The sequence below is a fragment of the Puma concolor genome, chromosome A1, assembly GCF_028749965.1.
Source record: "Puma concolor isolate L17-30 chromosome A1, mPumCon1.1.hap2, whole genome shotgun sequence".
NCBI classification, from domain to species: Eukaryota; Metazoa; Chordata; class Mammalia; order Carnivora; family Felidae; genus Puma; species Puma concolor.
The window spans coordinates 81974248-81995267 of NC_141667.1; the positions used below are offsets into that span (position 1 = coordinate 81974248).

The window sequence follows — 21020 nt, forward strand, 5'->3', positions numbered from 1 at the left end:
CCCTCTCTCTCTGCCCCTCCCCCGTTCATGCTCTGCCTCTCTCTGTCGCAAAAATAAATAAATGTTGAAAAAAAAAATTTAAAAAAAAAAAATAAAAGTTTATCTTAGGGAAGTAAGAAGAGAAAGCAAAAGCCTTTTTTTCTTCAAAGATATTCACAGTATTATTAGATCAAAAAGCTGAAAGCAATATAGGTAATAATAATGAATATTTATTGAGTACTTACCATGTGCCAGGCAATTATTCCATTAGAATAATAGAATTATAGATAAAAATAGAGTAATAATACTTCAGTAAGAGTATCTATTTAGAGCATTACTGTAAGTGCTCTAAGTGTTTTAAGTACCATGTGTCATAACCTACTTAATTTTCACAGGAAACGGTATAATGCTGGTCCTATTTTTATCCTCATTTTGTGGGTAAGGAGACTGAGGAATGGGATGAACCATAACTCAGCGATGGTCACAGCTAGTCAGAAATAGGACGTCTGCTTCACACCCTGTTCTCTTACCTATCTGTACTGCCTCCCACAATAGAAGTCTGTTATAGACAGCTACAGGATGAAATATCATGCAGTTATTAAAAATCATGTTTAGAAGAACATTTCATTAAATGAAAACGTTATTCATATTTTTTATAAAGAAAAGTCAGCTTATAAAATAGTATGTACAGTATGATCACTGAAGTTCATATGAGGTTATTTTCTGATGGTGCAGTTAAGAGCAATTTTTTAAAATATTCTTCTTTGTGCTTTTTTGTATTTTCTTACAAAACTATACTATTTTAACTGAAAAAGAACATTAAATGGAGGGAGAAAAAAGGAAAGGTAAAATACACAGCTTCTTTCTCAACAAGGCCTTGATATATCTCTTACGAATATCCATATTTCAAAGAGGCAAGCTTGTGAACTATCCAGTTTTATAATGTCAAATCGATTATCCTCCAACATCTATAAGATGTGAATAATGTACTATGAGCATTGAATATAGGAAGGGCAATAATGCTGATACATAATATATTAAAAAGTTGTATGTCTATATGGTAAAAATTTTAAAAACATACAATTGAGGGGAGCTTGGGTGGCTCAGTTGGTTAAACATCCAACTCTTGATTTTGCTTCAGGTCATGGTCTCATGGTTGGTGAGTTCAAGCCCCACATCAGGCTCTGTGCTGGCAGCATGAAGCCTGCTTGGGATTCTCTCTCCCTCTCTCTCTGCCCTTCCCCTGCTCTCTCTCCCTCTCTCTCAAAATAAATAAGTAAATACATACATACATAATTGAAAGCAATGTGGTTTAACTTGTTAACATTTAGCAAGAGTCATACTGCTTACTTTTTTTTTTTTAAATGCCTGTCACGGACTCTTGAGCTGAAGCCGCTTCTTCCTGCAGGTTAAATATTACCTTAGGAAGCAGAAAAGTCAAAACCTAGCTTGTTGTCCTCAAAGTATCATGTTTCTGAATCCACTGGCTGACCACACTCAAGCACTTCAGGAAAGTCACTGAGGCAACAGGGTGGACTTGTGTTCATGAAATGGTATCTCAGGGGCCTCACAGGCATTTGCAGGAGTCCCAGGCTCCCAGGCATGGCCTGCGGACTAAATAGTCTCTCCCAAGCACACATGCAGTAACATTGGCCAAGGGAAGAAAAGAATCTTAGATAAACATGACAGAAATAAAAGAGGCTGCTAAAGAGCTAGTGTTGTGAGTGTGGTATGGGAGATGGTGAAAAGAGGGGATGGCCTCAATTTTATCCAGGTTGCAAGTCCCTTCAAAATATAAAGTGTATTAACAAATAGCTTCTGATGGTCATAGTGTATTCATGGATTCAGTGTAAGGTACCAGACCTAAGAAATAAAGACAAGAATACAGCAATGGGGTATTGGTTTTAATCCCATTACTCATTTCAACCTCCTCACTTCCCAGTGAGGAGACTGAAGCCCAGAAAGATCAGGCCACTGTCCTGTGGGCCATAGCTGCCCCGCACTCCAGCTATTAGCTTTTGGTCTCAACTATAATCAAGGAAGGTCATGTTCTAATCCTGCCCTAGCAACAGCTCCTATCCACTAAGTCAAAGCCCCCATCCATGCATGCCAGACCCTGCCTCATCTGTAAATGAATTCCACTTTAATGCGTCAGCGAGAATTTGCCCAAGAGAATTAAAAAAAAACTTGGTTTTTGGCTGAGTTATAAAACTATTAAGTTAAAAAAAATAACTATTTAAACTTGATATATTTGCTGATTTTTGTTTTCCCTTCATATGAACTCAAGATTTACTTTTTATTTTCATTTCTTAAATTCAATAACTTTTAACTCAAATGAGGATCTCTTGGCTTTCCTGTGGGTAGGACCTGTCACTCCAAAGCTTGCCTTACCTTCTGACCCTATATAACCTAATCTTCAAAGGACTAAATCTAATATTTATTAAGCCCTTATATTAGTTTCTTAAAACACAATAAAAAAGCTTAGAAATGTACACATAAACCAGATCAGACTCCTCATTCTCAGGTTAGTAACCAACATTTAATTACAGATGTTTTGGGCTGTATATAAGTCTTGGCAGTCTTTGTTCAATTGTGTCTGACTTCATGCATCCTTCATTCATTCACTCATTGGACAGGCATTTACTGAACCCTGGCTATGAGCCTGGTCCTATTCTAAGCAGTGGGGATGTAATGACCAATTAAGCAGAAAAAAAAACTCCTGCTCTCATAGTGCTTACATTCCAGTAGGAGCAATCAGACTCTAAATAAGTCAACAAAAAACAAAATGATTTCAGTGAGTGATGCCTGCTGTAAACACAGTAAAATAGGGTAACGTAACAGCAAATGACTGGCTGAGAATTGTTCCAGATGGGATACACAAAGAAATGACATTTGATTGAGGTCTGACTACAAATAACCCAATCATGGAAATAAGGGATGTGGGAGAGGAGGCATTCTAGGTAGACAGAGTAGCATGTGCAAAGGCCCTAAGATAGGAATGGGCTTGGCAAGTTGGAGAAACTGAAAGAAGTTAGAGCAAATGAAGAATGGCAGGCACAGGCATATTTGGTATGAGATGAAATAGGATGTTGGATGAAGATACTTAAACTGAAGTGATAGAGATTTAGGATGACCCTAGAGTCAGGTATGTTTGAGATCATCGGTTTCTTCCAGCTTCAGCCTGCTTCCTGATCTTCTCTGGTAACCATCTAGCCCTCCTGAGTCCTCCCTTATCTCCAGCTGAAAAGTTCTCAAAGTTCTCTGGCTTCACCTCACCTTGTGCTTAGTTTTGCAGGTATCTTCTTTACCCTCACTTTCTCATTACCTTACCATCAGCACTGGTCCTTAGAAATCACACTCTGGCCTGAACACCTCTCCCACCTGGTTAGGTCTGCATATTCACTAACTGGTGATAGGGCAGGATCTACCCTCACACAGAACAGAATCCATCCACTCACGGAAAGCAGAAACTCTCTAAACAAGCTCTCTTGGCTATGACTCTGCATTTGTCCTAACATACAGAAATGCTCTAGTCTTTAAAAGATTAAGACATTAAATGAGGATGCCAATACTATAGTAATTCAGATTTTGAGTTAATTTTTTTTTTCATTTCTATAAACCCATAGACTAAAAGCCATCAGGCAGATTTCTCCTTGCCAACCAATCACACCCGTTGTAATAATTATGAGCACTTCTTTGTTTAACTTAAGTTTTATAGAAAGGAAACTGGCAGGAAGAGACTGCCCCGCATCCCTAACGTCAGGTCACAGGCCTGGCTGAGTCACTGGCCCCTTGCAGTCGAGCATGCCAGGCCCTCAGTCCTAATGATCAACAGGGACAGAAGTACGATACTCCGTGCCTTATTTTCCTCCACTAGACTCAAACTCCAGGACACCAAGTCTGGGGAATTAACAGAGAAAAGTGTGTGATCTCTCCTGCAGTCATGAACGCAGTCATGAGGCCCTGTTTCCATGGACTATGAATCCACACCGACTTTAAGCAGCCTCTCCTACCTCCAAAAGTCTGCCAGCCAGCCATGAAACCCATAAAAGAGGCATCCCATGCTTGAGCAGAGAAGTTCAGTGAAGAATACACAGATGAGAGCAATTCTATCTGCAGCTGCAGAAAGGTATGAAAAGAATGAATTACACACCTTTTTTTGGTACGTCTGTGGTAATTCCCAATAAAAAAATTTATTGAATGAATCAGAACTCAAGTCTTAAAAACTGTTTTCAAAGTAACAATGAAGTTCTAAGAGCCAAGCAAAGAGCTGTTATGTCACAATCTCCTAAAATCTCAGGAAAGGCCCTGAGTGAAGCCTCATGTTGCCCTGAGACTTTAGTGACCACAAAGAAAGGTGCCACGTTCCCTAGAATAAAGGCTCTATCTTTTGATATGTATGGCAAGAATCCTGGCTCCACCAAATGCCCGTTGAGACTGTGGACAAATTCGTGAACATTTCTAAGCACTATTTTTCTCATATGAAAAAAAGAATAACCATACCCATATCTAAGATGGAGATTGTGAGGATCAAAGGAGATGAAGAATGGTCTGAGGAGTGGCCCACAGGTTACAAATCCCTGCTCTAGAGAGACTCAAAGTTCTTGATCAAGTCGCGGTGGAATAGGCTGATCTCCTCAAGGCAATACCACTGGACCTGGTTTTAACTCAGTGGCTGCTGCGAATTTTCTGTCAGCTTTTATTACTTATACAATCAGAAAAAAAACATTTTTTTTCATTGGATAAAAAAAGTGGTTTTTTCTTAGGTCTAGCCATGATTCTAATAATGGACACGATTAAGTTATTTGGAAACACTTTGATCCTTTTCAGGTTTGCTTTTAAGCTTTGTTAGGTTGGACAAAAGCAGCCTTCAAAGTAGGACTAATTTTTCTTTTTTTCCAAACAGAGATGACACCCTTCTGAGAGCTCTACCCAGTGACTGACTGGTGGGAACACATTGTATTCCCAGGCCTGGGTGAGCTCTGGGGATTACATGGAAGTATAAATGTGATGCATCTAGCCCCCAGGCAGGCATACCAAGATTACTCAGTAAATGCTGGCTAAGAGGAGCCCAGGACTACTTAACGGGGCTAATACTAAAAAGCCTCCTTCTTAAAAACAAAACAAACAAAAACAAAACAAACACACCTTTCCAGTAAATGAAGGAATTTCAGTTTGTAAGTTGGGCCACATCTCCTTTCAAGTATAAGTTTGTCTCCCTTTTATATTTATGAAGTTTGTACATAAGGAAATTTAGATCAAAAAATGTAAGGAAATTTAGATTCCAAGGTGAGGAGTGTTCCTACTTTGAACAACTCAAAAACTGCCAGAGAATTAAATGAAACAGTGGTCCTCAGACTCTGGACACCAGGCAGCGTGATGTTCCCTGTATGGGAAACATGAGAGGTGAGCCCTAGGGCTGTTCCAGCTTTCTGTCTGGAGAGTTCCCAGGCTGCCTGAACGTGGAACGTGGAATGTGGAACGTGGAAAAGGAACCTAGGCAGAAACCATCAGTCTCTATGGATTCAGGAGATAGAACTGGGAGCTCCACAGACCAAGGGGGCTCAAGAGGTTCACAGGGAGAGCACCAGAAAGAGAGCTGCAAGAGAGAGCCCCAGAGATCTGCATGCACGTGCATGCCATGTGGAAACCTGAAGTCTGGGTAAAGAACACACAGAAGGAGCAGAGGTATAATCCCTAGGGCTCGCACAGACCAGGAATAGAGTATGTCCCCAGCAGTCAGAATCATTGGCAGAGTCTGCAGAAGGATAAATTTGTCCTCTTCTAAAGGCTGCTCTGGGCCAGCCAAACAGCTTAAAAGCAAACCTTAAGTTATTTCCAGGTAACTGAACTGTGTCCCAGAACACAGCTCAACAAACAAGCACCCAACAGGATGAAATTCACATCTATTTGGCATCTGATAAAAAATTACACGGCATGCATAGAAGCAGAAAAATACAACTTTATTTTCCATGGGTAGGAAAATATAATGTTCAAAAAGCATAGTATCTTGATTGCAGTGCTGGCTACCCAAATCCATACATGCAATAAAGTGGTATAGAACTTACATACACATGTTCCAATGTCAATTTCCTACTTTTGATATTATACTATAATTACGTAAGATGTAACCAGTGGGAAAACTGTATGAAGGGTACAGGGGACCTCTCATACTATCTTCACAACTTCCTGAGAATCTATTTCAAAATAAAAAGCTTTTTAAAAGTAAGTTAAGGAGAGACATGAAAAGTATTTTCTTAAAAGCCACCCAAATCAAACTTCTGAAGATATAAAATACAATGTCTGAAATGAAAAATATACCGGGATTAAGAACTGATGAGATATCACAAAAGAAACAACTAGTGAACATGGACACATAGCAATAGAAACTACCCAAAACGAAACAGTGAGTAAAGACTAGAGGCTAGGGAAGAGAGGATCAGTGAGCTGTGGGACAACTTCAAGCAGCTAATATGTGTATAACTGCAGCCTCCAAAGAAGAGAAGAGAGATGGAGACAAACCAAAATATATGAAGAGATAATGACCAAATCATTTACAAATGTGATGAACCCACCAATCCATGAAGCTTAACAAATCCAAGTAAGAATGATGAATAAATAGGGTATGAACAAAGGGGCAAGTTGGTTTTTAGATGCCCATCCCTCAAACACTTCAGTGATGACAAAATCTACGTGTGGGGCAAGAGTTCTGTCCCAGCTGACATGATGTCTTTCTCTTCCAGGGAGTTGGTTAGAGTTCCTGCAGCCACAAAACCAGTGATTCTCTTCTCCATCCAAAGAGCAAGAAAATGGAGATAGCCTACCTTTCTACCAAACTAATAGCAAATATTCTTTGGGGAGCCCTTAAGAGTACAGCCTTTAAGAGTCAGACATTATAGGTCACAAAATTTTTGAGCACACAGATATACAAGAACTTTTGCATTAAACGAGTATTGAAATCCTCAAAGGTTCAATGTGGCTGCTGGCATGCTCAAATAATTTCTCAAGATATTTGTGAAACTCTTTGTTGAACTTTTTTCAGAAACTGCAACACATTATTTGATTATCCTTGGATGCAAAACAAATTTATGCTCTCAAAGGAGATTTAAGTTTTTGAACCTACCAAAAACTAATCAGATTCATATATGGTAAATATGAGAAAGCTACTGAACTGGATTAACAAATGATTTTAGTGAAAAAAAAATATTGATAGAAAGATGAAATGCTTTTGTGTTCTGAATGTAAAAGTAGAATTAATATCAATATTATTTGAACAATGGGAAGTAGCTTAACTATATAAATTTTCAGGTTACCACTGGATTTCATTTTATTGATAGGAAGTCACCATTTTCTTTCCTTTTCCATACCTCTTACATACAGATGCTTCTTTTTTTAAATATTTTTTTTTAATGTTCATTTATTTTTAAGAGAGAGAGAGAGAGAGAGACAGACCATGAGCAGGGGAGGGGCAGAGAGAGAGGGAGGCACGAATCTGAAGCAGGCTTCAGGCTCCTAGCTGTCAGCACAGAGCCCAATGCGGGGCTCAAACTCATGATACGTGAGATCATGACCTGAGCTGAAGTCAGATACGTAACCAACTGAGCCACCCAGGTGCCCCCAGATGCTTCTTAAAAATAGTATAAGAGGGGAGGTGGGTGGGGGCATGGGTGACATAGATAAAGGGATTAAGAGTACACTTATTGTGACGATCAATGAATAATGTATAAAATTATTGAATCATATTGTACACCTGAAACATAAGACACTGTATATTAATTATACTTCATAAAAAAAATAAGTACAGAAACTCTATGGTCAGAGATTAATTTATAGTTTTTCTTAGCATTTTTCAATCAGTGCATTTTTAGATCAATGGTTTCTTAAGACTTTATGAAATGTAGTAGTTTTCAGGATAAAAACTCTCATTAAAATATATGTTTTGACATATTTGTTAACAAATCAGTTCCATTACTCAATAGTTACCCTATAAAATGACAAGAAATATTGTGTTTCCACATGAAAACACATGCTTTTTTTTTTAACGTTTATTTCTGAGACAGAGAGAGGCAGAGCATGAGTGGGGGAGGGGCAGAGAGAGAGGGGGGACACAGAATCCAAAGCAGGCTCCAGGCTCTGAGCTGTCAGCACAGAGCCGGACGTGGGGTTCAAACTCATAGACCGTGAGATCATGACCTGAGCCGAAGTCGGACGCTCAACCGACTGAGCCACCCAGGCGCCCCAAAAACACATGCTTTATCAGAAAATAGTATCTAGAAAATAATTGTCTTTCAAAAGGGTAGGCCTATCCCCCAACAGTACCAATTATAAAGCTTGACTCTTATCTACAAATGATCCTTTATACCATGGTTGTAAATAGTCTACAAATAAATACAAGTTGCCTTTATTACCAAAAGAAGTATAAATGTATGCTACCACAAATGCAATGTAATACATAGGATATATTAGCCCCTGGGAAACAGTGATAAATAAGTCATAATGAATAAATCTTACCATTAACTCATTGCATAGAAATTCACTTACTGAGGGAAATGCCTCATGCACAATGGTCTTAATAACACAGACTATGGTAGCTGCACTTCATTGAGTGTGTTTATTTTCTAACCACTCAGTACCTATTCATCATCACCAAGCCAACTCAAGTCTTTCTAGTCCTGGGTGGTTGTCTTGCTAAGCAGCCCCAATGCTAGCCTTTTCCTGACTCTGTCTGCTGTGACCCAGCTTTCCTCCATGTTGCATTTCTGACCCCATGGAGAGAGAATGCACTTTCTTCATTTCAGGCTCAAGGAAATAGGAATGATTTAATCTTCCTTTTTTAATTTATTTTTTTAGTAAAGTATAGTTGACACACAACGTTACATTAGTTTCACGTGTGCAACATAGTGATTCAACAACTCCGTTATGTTGTGCTCATCACAAGTGCAACTACCATCTGTCATACACGCTATTACAATATCATTGGCTATATTCCCTATGCTGTGCCTTTTATTCCTGTGGAATGACTTAATCTTACTTTATAAACTTCTTGAATGAAAAGAGGGTACAACACAAGGAGGAAAGAAGGAAAGATTTACAAAAATTGACAACAGTAGTAAGAAAGTCTATGGTGTTAGCCTTAGATAGAATTCTTCTTTTTATTTTTTTAAAACTTTTTATTAAGTTTTGAGAGACAGAGCGTGTACGGGGGAGGGACAGAGAGAAAGGGAGACACAGAATCTGAAGCAGGCTCCAGGCTCCGAGCTGTGAGCTCAGAGCCCGATGTGGGGCTCCAGCTCACAAATGGTGAGATCATGACCTGAGCCAAAGTTGGGTGCTTAAATGACTGAGCCATCCAGGTGCCCCAAATAGACAGAATTCTTAAAATAGGTAATTTTATGAATATTATCAAGATAGTAGTTAAAAGCCCTGACTCTGTAAACTGAGTCAATTCTGGACTTCACTACCAAATACCTGTATAACCTTGGACAAGTTATTTAATCAAGCTTTCCCTCAATTTCCTCACCAGGAGAATGAGATTATTATAAGAGGGGTGCATGTATGTGGGTGTGTACAATGCCTATATTTGTGTTAGCTATTATTATCAAATGCTCTCTAGTTCTCAACTACCCTTACCAATCTTCTCTTGTCAAAATACTTCTCACTAAGGTGTTAATAATTGATATATTATCTCTCCTAGGAATACTCAGAATTTAAAAGAGGATCCAGGAGAAAGCAATGTTTAACTCAAAGGTTAAGTAAGTTGCTAATGGTGAATTACAGACAACAAGCTAACTGGGAATTATTATTGGATGGTACCTCCTAAATATATCTACTCAACAAGATTGCCCCTTCAGGGCTGGGGATGGCGTGTGCCTCTAAATGTCCTTAAATTGTATGTCACATTTTGGGAGTATGTTTTGAACACACATATGTATGTACTTTTCAGAGGAAAAGATCAGTTTTCATCAGATTCCATAGGGACTATGAACTGAAAATAATTATGAATCCTTGCCCTTTAAGCTACCTAATTCTCTGTCCATATGTAAGAGACACACTTCTAGTCAAACATGCACATTTGCTTGTCCCTGTACATAAACACACACACACACAGAGGAGTAGCAGCTGCTGGATCTCTAAGGGGTTCCAAAGAAAAAAGGCTCACATCTAAAATACTTCTCTCTTTAATGTGTAAGCAGACATATGCACAGATTTAGTTCCAATCACTGTTAAAAACACTTTCATTATTCTTTTATAACCTGATGATCTTTATTCTTTTCCTTCTGATTAAAAAAATACATTTAGAATAAAAAGTAGAAAAAAGAAATGTAAATTACTCAAATTCCTGTCAATCAAGACAGCTACTTTCAGTTATTTTTCTATTCTTGTGTAAACAAAAAAATATTCACAATGTTATAAATACAGTATATAAGTGAAATTGTAATTCCTTCATCGTTTTTTTTTTTTAACCTAACATAAACACTTTTCTCCACTAAACGTTCTTTGAAACATGGTGTTCAAGATACCTCAGTTACTACATCTGTGTGGTAACTTCACCAATTCATTACTGCTGTATGTTTGTTTCTCTCCCAGTTTGTCATTATTATAAATACAGTGATGAAGATCCTTGTGCCATCATGTACCTCTGATAATGCACTTGAAACAAATTCTCAGACTGAGAATTTCTAGATAAAAAAGGATGAATTGTTTTTCTTATTCAAGGCTCTCGGTTATTTTCCATTTTAAAACACCATTTATGTTTTTGTTAAAGGAAGAGTTTAATCGTATGGATTTACAATTTCATAATTTTGAAGTTTTCAAATATTTGAAGAAAATTTATATAAGAAGTCAAAATCAAACCTCCTTCTTAAAATACACACACAGACACCCCTAACATATGCTAATTTAGAAAGACAAAATCAACAATGTATCATCATTGCTAAAGCTAGAAATATTTTATTCCATCACTTTTTGAACATTACCATAGCAAAGAATTTCCTCCTTTTAACCACTGGGTGTCCCCTGAACTATGTTTTTAGCATTCAGGCCGATACCACCACACCTAACATGTATCTCTGCAAACTCTTGTCCCTATAGCTGGTCCTAAGAACCTTCATTATCTTCTAAATGCACTATTTTAAAATCCATTAGTCATTCAGCTTCCTATTTAGCTTTCATTATTCAGTGGAATAGATGCTTGGTTTCAGATTTTCCAGAGTCTACCCATCTTTTAAGAAAGCACAAAAAAAGCCAGTCACAAAATTACATTCAATGAAGCAATGGTTAACCCAAGTACTAAGTGAAACCAAAATTGGAATGTGAATATAAAAGTACTTGATCAATTTCCTATAAAAGAAATGTTTTTTCTTCAAAGTTGCATCTGCAGATTTCAGAGTGCTATATCTCTGGAATGTACTTAAGTCCAAAAATTCTGCTCTTGAGCTCCAGTTAGACTATGTAGGAATGGACTGACTTGATTTACAAAAGAAAAAATCCAGGGATGCTAACCTTAATGTAAATAACCAACCAAAAAGCCTGATGTCCTAATGATTAAGATAAACATATGTTTAGAATTCCCTCCTGAGTTCTTTCCAAATATTGTCTTTGTTACTTGATACTACTCAATTAACAAGTGAATCTATTTACCTATAAACAACTGGCAAACAATCCAAGAAATCTGTAACATGTGAGGCATCTAGGCCACACTTAACTCTTTTGGTATAAGTGAACACTGATTTCAACTTTTTTTGCTTTACTGATGTTCATTACATAAATCCATGTACATTGAAGAGTCATCAGTGCAGAATCTCCACTTACTCAGCACCCTCCCAAGCATAAAAGAGACAGCTCCAAAGAGCACCAACAATATCCCCATCTCCAATCCAGGGTCTTTCCACAGCCCCCATAATTCTGCAATTACCAGTCTAGACCCTTTTTCCAGTCTCCCCATTAATGACACTGCAACACCCAGGTCCCCCTACCTATTAATTGCTTTTTCTTTGACCTGTTCACTGATTTCTCCTTCTTACCCACCGCCCCCCCCCCCCACACACACACAGACACAGGCATTTATCAACATCTGCTTTTGGTTTCTCTCCTCTTTCTCTGGACACTCTTTTCTTCAATGATTTCAAACAAGAATTTTGGCACTGAGGGTTAGAAAGGAAGATAAAATGGGAGCTTGAGCAATTTCCAAGGATATATTTTGAAACAGTTTATGATGAAGAAGACTGAACTAATATGTAATCTAAAGAAATCATTAAACAAAGAGGAAAAGAAGGAAGGAATAGCTCCCTAGACAAGGTCCTACAAAAATTAGAGAAAAACACGGTTAGTACTTGCTCCAACCAAAGGCACCCACGTGATTCAATGACTCTTGGAAACTTCAGCACTCTTAATGTGCTTCAGTCACACTATAGCCAGAACATGACAGAGAACAGTAGGTACAGGGGCCAGGGTGGAAAGATTATGTACAAAGAAAGAAAGAAAGAAAGAAAGAAAGAAAGAGAGGGAGGGAGGGAGGGAGGGAGGAAGGGAGGAAGGAAGGAAGGAAGGAAGGAAGGAAGGAAGGAAGGAAGGAAGGAAGGAAGGGAGGAAGGAAAGAAGAAAGAGAGAAAGAGAACAAAAACCAAGAAACAAATGCTTATGTGTGCCAAGCACTGTGCTATGCACTCTGTAAGAATTATCTTGGGGCACCTGGGTGGCTCAGTTGGTTAAGCTCCTAACTCTTGATTTTGGTCAGATTATGATCTCACAGGAGTGAGACTGAGCCCTGTGGTGGGCTCCACACTAGGTGCGGAGCCTGCTTGGGATTCTCTCTCTCTCTTTCTCCCTCTGCCCCTCCCCTGCTTATACTCTATCTCTCTCTCTCTCTTAAAAAAAAAAAAATAATAATAATTAAAAAAAAAAAAAGAATTATTTCAGTGTAACTCAAAATGTACTCAGAAGACCAGTGACATAAGAGTCACGTGAAGTAATTGGTAAAAACAAAACAAAAATTAGGAATAGAGTTTTTAAAAATTTTTTATGATACTAACACACTGCTCTATACATTTACTAAGCATTCTGTAATAATGCTGACTGAAACATAAAAGACTTGATGACATCAACTTTCCTTTAGGTTTTGCTTTCACAAATGAATTGTTTTTAAAATAATAAAATAAATATAAAATAAAATATAAAATAATAAAATATATAAAATATAATATATAATATATATTATATATAATATATAATATATATTATATATAATATATATATTATAAAATATAATATATAAGATTAAAAATAAAAATAAGCTATGATGCACATTTTTGTATGATAAAATGTTGCTGACTTTATGACAAGAATCATACATTTGCAGCCCTCAGATGAAACTGGTTATTTTGCTATGAGCATGATTTCAGGTTATTGTCCCTTTTCAATCAGTCATGCCATTATCTTTGAGAAGCTAATAAAATCTAAAGAGAAGAATGAGAACAAATATATAATTTAAAATAGTATTATTTCAGGAATAATATTTAATCAATTGTCCATCAGGTTTCCAGGACTTATGATTTACTCTGAAGCCAGTAAATTTACCTTCTATTCAATTCCTTTGATATTTTGTGAACATTTGATTGCAATTTCATACGCCATAAGGTACAACTTTTCAGAGACAATTTTGGTGAGATCTAAGGTCTTCGATAATTAGGCTCATAAATTCAAAGCACTATAATGAAAGGCATACTATCACTATATGATACAATGTTGATACATTTATGTGCTCACTTATAAAGGCAAAGTACTTACTGTTTTTTACTAGCCTTTCCCTATCCAATGACATAACAATTTGTATATCACAGATGCTTGATTTAAAAGCACGTTATTTTCATATTATTTATTAAAAGTGTATCCTTAGCTTCTGATAAAACAATTCATTGAATGATGATGCCTAAGGTCTCTACTTTATAGCTATTGGCATATGTTCTGGGTGCTACATATAGCATGGTGTTATTTTTTAAACAAAACAGCTACTAAGCTTAATTAACTACCAAACTTTCTTCCTTTTTAATGGGAAAGGCTCTGCAATATGTAATAGACAAAAGATTTTGCATCCTGTCCCATCCCATAGTTAGAAATCAATAAGATAATGATTTTTATTGCCATGAGGGCTAAACCAAGATAAAAGCAATAATTAAATAAGACATTCTCAGGAAAAAAATTAATAAAGAGAAACAGATAAATACATACCTCCTGGCAAATTTTTTTAAATTGTAAGGACAACAACAAAATTGTATATGCACTAAGACAGGAAAAACAGAATTTCTAAAAATAAATTAAAATTAGGCTTCCCCACACATCTCTACAGCACAGAAAGCCAGACAATTTTGGAGCAACATGTATAGAATTTTGAGGGAACAGAATTGCTCACCAAGGATGTTGTACAATTTTGTATTTATTTCTTGTGTGAAGCCAGCACAAAAGCATGTTCAGAAAATCACCATTCGTGCTCCCTCCCTGAAAAAATTATGTTTAAAAATATTCCAGTCAATGAAGACATGAATTGAAATTTAGAACTAAAAACGAAAATGAGGAAACTGCAGTCCAAAAGAATTTCTGGAGCTTCCCTTAGAGAGTTTTTAGCCTGCCAAATCAGCCACGCAGTTGGATTCTGGGCTGGCTGCTGGAGTATGGCTCTCCCACTGAGCCAGGTAGGATTGAGCTCGGGGCACTTTGACTTTGCCTCTTTCTTGGCACTGGGACATGAGCTTGTGCAGCCACAGTCAACTCCCCGCAATTATCATGGACTTTTTTGTCACGACCGATAATCCCTTAAAACAATATATGCTGTACTACTCTTCCAGAATTTGCTAACAACAGCTAAATCACTAGCTTGTGAGAACACTGTCCCTGAAGAGTTTTTAAAGGTGTCTCTCCCTCAAAAACATAGCACTACATAAAGACTAGATTAAATGCCCTAATAAAATGCCAAGATACCTGAATAATGATTTTCTTAAAACCTACAAAATGACGACTCTTTTTAACTAGAAAAAATTGATCTCTCACAAAGCACATTATTTATCCTTTTCTAGGCCCTACTAATGATTTTCGTTGTTATCTCTGCTTAAACATAATATATACACAGGGAAAAATCACGTAGGGATATACGCCAAGATGGAAGTAGTGGCCACGTCTGTAGGTGCTAGAATGGTAGATGATGGTATTTTTTCTTTAAAGTCTTCACTATTTTCTTGGAGCATCTGGGTGGATTAGTCAGTTAAGTGTCTGCTCTAGATCTCGGCTCAGGTCATAACCTCATGATTTGTGAGTTTAAGCTCCACATCGGGGTCCATGCTCAAAGTGGGGAGGCTGTTTGGGGTTCTCTCTCTCCCTCCCTCTCTCTCTGTTCCTCCCCTGCTCATGTGCTCTTTCTCTTGGAATAAATAAACTTAAAAAAAATCCTCTTCAGTATTTTCTCAATTTTCTTCAATGATTATGTTTTAGCTGTATTAAAAAGTTGCTAAAATCAGCAAATCATATATTAAGTATGAACATGCAACATTATCACATTAATTTAAGAATACACAGAAAATTTTATACCAATAGTTACAAATAAGTGGTAGACTACGTAACAGTGTTTTTCACAAGTACACATTTCTTTGTGATTAAAAAAAAGACTAATTTCATTAAGAGGAAAAGTGTAAAAAATGCTGGGAGTCATTTAATACTTTATGCATTTTAGAAGGAGGAAAGGTAAATACTGAGAAAAGAATCCCACATATCTTTTCCTCTAAGGCACAATTTCTATCCTGTTTATAGCTCCCTTTGTACCCACAAAAATATATCTATTATTAAATTTGGGTTCTTATAATTGGCTCTAAAAGATTGTGCCCATCTTATGCTTTAAATTCCATTCCTCAGGCCTTCACTGACATATGTTGCGCAAATGATCATACTCCCCCAGTGTGGCCAGATGTGTTAGTCAAATACTATACATAGATTTGACTGCAGGTTTGGAAAGGCTTCTTTGTTCCAGTGTTTTTAAAGGGGCTGATGTTAAGTTTTCCCATTTTTCCTTTTCCTGCTCTAGTCCTTTTACCTTTGGTTAATTAATCCATGCAACTTTTAGTTTTGTAACTCCTTTACATCTGAGGAGGTCTTAGCCAATTCATAATGATTGGTATAAAGAAGTAAGTGAATATGTTCTAGACACTTACTCTAGTCCAGCCTCAAGCATCTGTATTGGAAACACAACACGACAAATGATATTTTGGTTGTAAGATTCTGTTAAAATTGCTGCCAACTTCTTAGGATAACTTAGTGGCTATGTAGGGGTCAAATTCCAACCAAGTAAAAACCATTTATGATCGCACGAGAGAAAGAGCTCTAAAATTCACACAGAGCATTCATCCCTAGGTATTTTTACATATGACAATATAATAGTGGTTCTTACCTAACCCTAATCATTTTGCTCCTGGTTATATCTTCCCAAAGTCCTCCTATGTACCCTTTTTCTTGCACCTCCAAATAAAATGCAGCAAAGTAATAAAGGGAGAAAGAAAACAAATGCAGAGAAGTATCCCTAAGCATAGAAAGCACACTTTCAAACTGACTTTGTTTCAAAGGTCTGGGTTTGTCTGTAGAAGCCTAGCCTACATGTTTGCATATGCTTAGGGACATGTTGTTTAACCTTTGGAAGTATATACTAGTCTGAAAATGGATTACCAAAACCCAAACTAAGCTTCTGGATTTCACTTCTTGTTCAAAAGAGCAGTGGTAAGAAAATATTTGGGAGAAAGGATTAGTTTGAGGAAATCTTTCTCTGGTAATTTTGAGAAGGAAAGAGAATGGTAACCAATCATGGATGGTAGGCAGGATAGATAACATATCCAAATCGCACATGGTGTTATAACTGTGAATACAAAGGCTAAAATAATGCCTAATACTAGATAGTTTCCTTGAATTGTCTCCAGGCCCACAATATCTCACCAATGACTTATCTGTATGTAACATAAAGAATTAGAGATTCCCTGGAGACATATCCTATTGGAAATATATCTTGACTACCAAGTCATCCCAACTCACAGGTCTGTCTACCTTATCAAACAGATATGGACTGAATTTGGTGGGATAATAAACAATCTTCAGTCTCAGACCATATGAATTACTACAGTGATTTATGCCAAAGGAGCAAGGAAAAGCCTCCGTCCTCTCTTCAGTTTTGCTGGCGGGGACAGAGCACAACAGATCAGTATGTCCAGGCTCAGCACAAGAAGAGCTATAAACCTGAATTTCTCAGAAGTGTTTTGGAACAATGTCAGAATTCCTTGAATTGCTGATAAAGAGAAGAAAAATCCCTTCTTCCTTTTCTTGAGATAGAAGTTCAGCCTTTTGGTTTCGAATTTAAAGTATAGTCTGCCTCTACTAACACAGAAATCACGAATTGTCCCCTGGCTACATTTTAAGAGGGCTCCTTATTAGTTTTCTCAAGCCCCTTATAAATATGGGAATAAGGTACTTTATAGTCAAGGTGTTACATATAAAACAACCCTAATACTGTGCTATCAGATGTTGTCTAAACCAACAATGCCTGTACATTCAAGATGTAATATTTAAGCTCTCAAGTAATAACATATTTAGTGAGAATACTCCTATAAGACCTAGTCTATTATTCACTTGACCACATTAGAAAAGATTTCCCTTTTCAAGTAAATAGGTTACTCTTAATTAATATTAATAGAGAATAACATCCAAAATCATTACTTCCTAGTATGGAGAATAAAGATGCACTACTGTTTTCAGATAGGAAATCATTTAATAGATATCTTACCTGGGAAGATACTTAAAAGGCAGGGTAGATAAGGGAACTTAATGACACGCTGTAGTAATTTTCATGCTAGTAAAGGGAGAAAATGTGGTTTTTCATATGGGAATTTATTTTTTTAATAATTTAACAAAGAAACAGGATAAAATCTAAATAAATGTTTACTCTTATTTTTTAATTTTAAAGAAACAGTTGCCCTCCATGGCAAACTTCATTACAAATCTGCTCATTAATAATCTAAATTATATTTTCAAGGATATTAGTAAGAAAATGACAGTAGAAAGTAGAGTGAACCTTAGTGCAGAATCCATAGCAGCTTCTATTCATAACAATCTCTTCCTATATTGAATATATTGAAACATATTAAATATTTCAAAACTGCAGGAAGAAGAGGAGCAAAATTTTTGAAACCATGTTGATAACAAAGAAAAAATATAATGATCACTGTATGCTTTCTGGTTTTCCATGTACCATTTAGGACTTGGCTGTTTTACCAAATGGAAATGACAGTGATAATTCCTATCAAATGAAGATGAGCATATCTATTGAGATCTAAAATGTAAAAAGTAGCAAAAGGGAGGCACATCCAGTGCCCTTTGGAAGGACAGCACATTCACAGGTCCCTTCTCCATGGAGAAGTTGACCAGTGTTGAAAGGCCACATAATGGTGTGTCATTCAGTGGAAGGAGAAATTCACAAGCTCAAAAACAACCATCTCAAAGTGGAAAGATTTGGTGTTACTAGTGTTTCCATACAATTGAGCCAAATAAAATAGACTTTCTCTTTTCCTTTTGTTTATGAACCTGAATAACGGATTAATCTAGGCTATCACTGTTCTTCTTTCATAGTGTATTCTCATGAAAAAAAGATTTCCTTTTCCACTAGAGCATTTGGTTTCCTCCTCTAAATCTGCCATGTTCACCAACAAAACATTTAAGGTTCAGCAATTCCTATAGGGAAAATACCTTCAATAACTGGGTTCTAGTTCTAAATAGAAACAATTTCTAAAGATTTTTTTCCCAGGAAAAGAATTCTTATTAATTCTTAATTCTTATTAATTTGTAATGATTTTCACTTACATTCTTGAATCAAATCTTAATTCAGATTAAATCTGCCAAAATTCCAGTAGGAACTCTTTGCAACCTCATTATCTGTGTCAAGATAGAATTCACAATTAAAAGCAAGAGAAAAGCAAAGCCCAGTACTGCAGAAATTACCTCATCTGATCCTTTCTTTTCTCCTGACTTTGAAGGTGATCCACTGGTTTTTTCACCGGCATGCTATAAAAACATAAAAAGGAAGAAAGATAATGTTTAAAATAAGGAGGTGTTACAAGATAATGTAATAGTGACTTTACTCCTGAAGGGCTAAATATGTATACTGTACAAACAAGGACCCCTTTAATCTTCCTTCTGAAAATGTTGATAATTCCACACTGACATGGGTGGCTTTCAAAAATCAAGAGAAGCTACAGACATTCATTTGGGATGTAGAAAGTCAGTCTATAATTAACCAGACATAGATCTGATGGTGATTCTAAGGCGGCATCTCGTCTCCTACAAAATGCCTCACTTAATTTTAAAGCCCAAATTGCCACTGTGGGAGACATGTGGTTCCTCATGGAGATGTGATGTCTAAGGACCATGTTGAGTCTAAAACCATACTTAAGCCTCAGTTCAGCATGGGCTCGACGGACGACCATAGCTTCCAAATCTACCATCACTTCTGATGGTTCTTGGGAATTACCCAGAGTTCTTCTATCTGAGTACTCACAAGTGCAGGAAAATAAACCCTGAAGGGTAAAGACCATACCTGCAACTTCTATTTATTATGGCTTTGGAATTTCATTATGTCCAGACACAGAATTATTTTTCTCACCAGGACAAATGAATGAAATGAATGAAATGAATTTCATTTTTCTCACCAGAACAAATGAATGAAAATAAGTATTTTTATGTGTTACATAAAACTTTCAAGTAGCTTACAGCCTCATTTGTTTTGATAATAAGATAAAATAAGCCATAAAATTTATTGAATTTTTTTGAGAAATAAAAAAACAAACAAACATATGTTCCTGAAAAGGGTTACAAAGAATTGTTTCACTTCTTGTACATTGTGGGATATGCAAGAAAGTGGGGGAAAAGAACCTCACTAAATATAAGAAAATAAAAGCTTACCATTGGGTTCAATCCTGACCACCTTCAGTTAAACCAAAATATAAAACCCCATGACAGTCCCTAGAGCAGAATCATAACCTGAATATGTAAGTCAATGAAATTATTTGAAGAAGAGTGGCAGCAACAGTAATATTAATGTTAATAATTTATATTATGTATAATAATTAATAATTTATATATTTTTTATTTTTTTTTAATTTTTTTAACGTTTATTTATTTTTGAGACAGAGAGAGACAGAGCATGAACGGGGGAGGGTCAGAGAGAGAGGGAGACACAGAATCCGAAACAGGCTCCAGGCTCTGAGCTGTCAGCACAGAGCCCGACGCGGGGCTCGAACTCACGAACCACGAGATCATGACCTGAGCCGAAGTCGGCTGCTTAACCGACTGAGCCACCCAGGTGCCCCTATATTTTTTATTATCTACTTTCATACACACTCTTATTTCATACAAAATAGAAGCTCATGTGATTTTTGGTATACGAAAAACTAAGAATAAGAAGAATTCAGTGAGCTTTTCACAAGGACCCATAACCAGTAAATGGGAAAAGTTTGCAAAGCAGCTTTTCTGACTTATAATATATTGCTTGTCACTATACCATGCTAAATAGAATAAGGTAATATTTCCTTTAGTCATATCAACATATATTTTAATGTTTTAAAAAGCCCAAGAAATATCAGACACATGGAAGAAATCTTGCATTAAGTATTCTCTGTACAAAGGGCACCTGGGTGGCTCAGTCAGTTAAGCGCCAAACATCAGTTCAGGTCACTATCCCACAGTCTGTGATTTCAAGCCCTGTGTTGGGCTCTGTGCTGACAGCTTAGAGCCTGGAGCCTGCTTTGGATTCTGTGTCTCCCTCTCTCTTTGTCCTTCCCCCACTTGTTTTCTCTCTCTCTCTCTCTCTCTCTCAAAAATAAATAAACATTAAAGAAAAGAGTTTTTGTATGAAAAACTAGGAGTAAATCACTTTCTTGTGTGGAAAATTCTCCCCAAAATGTAGCACCATCATGGATCAGGGGGTGGAATCCACTGAAAAGCAGCCAGCCTGCAAGAGCTTGGTG

General features: G+C 36.8%; 1 protein-coding gene across 6 annotated transcripts in view; it reads right to left on the reverse strand.

Annotated features, from left to right (window-relative positions):
- CAST (calpastatin) overlaps nt 1–21020 on the reverse strand; it is a 110445-nt gene that overhangs the window by 78152 nt on the left and 11273 nt on the right. For all 6 annotated transcript variants that reach the window (XM_086694532.1, XM_086694481.1, XM_086694575.1 and 3 more), the window contains exon 2: nt 18997–19059. In XM_086694532.1, coding sequence (XP_086550658.1) covers nt 18997–19059 — 63 coding nt within the window. The remainder of the gene's footprint in view (nt 1–18996; nt 19060–21020) is intronic.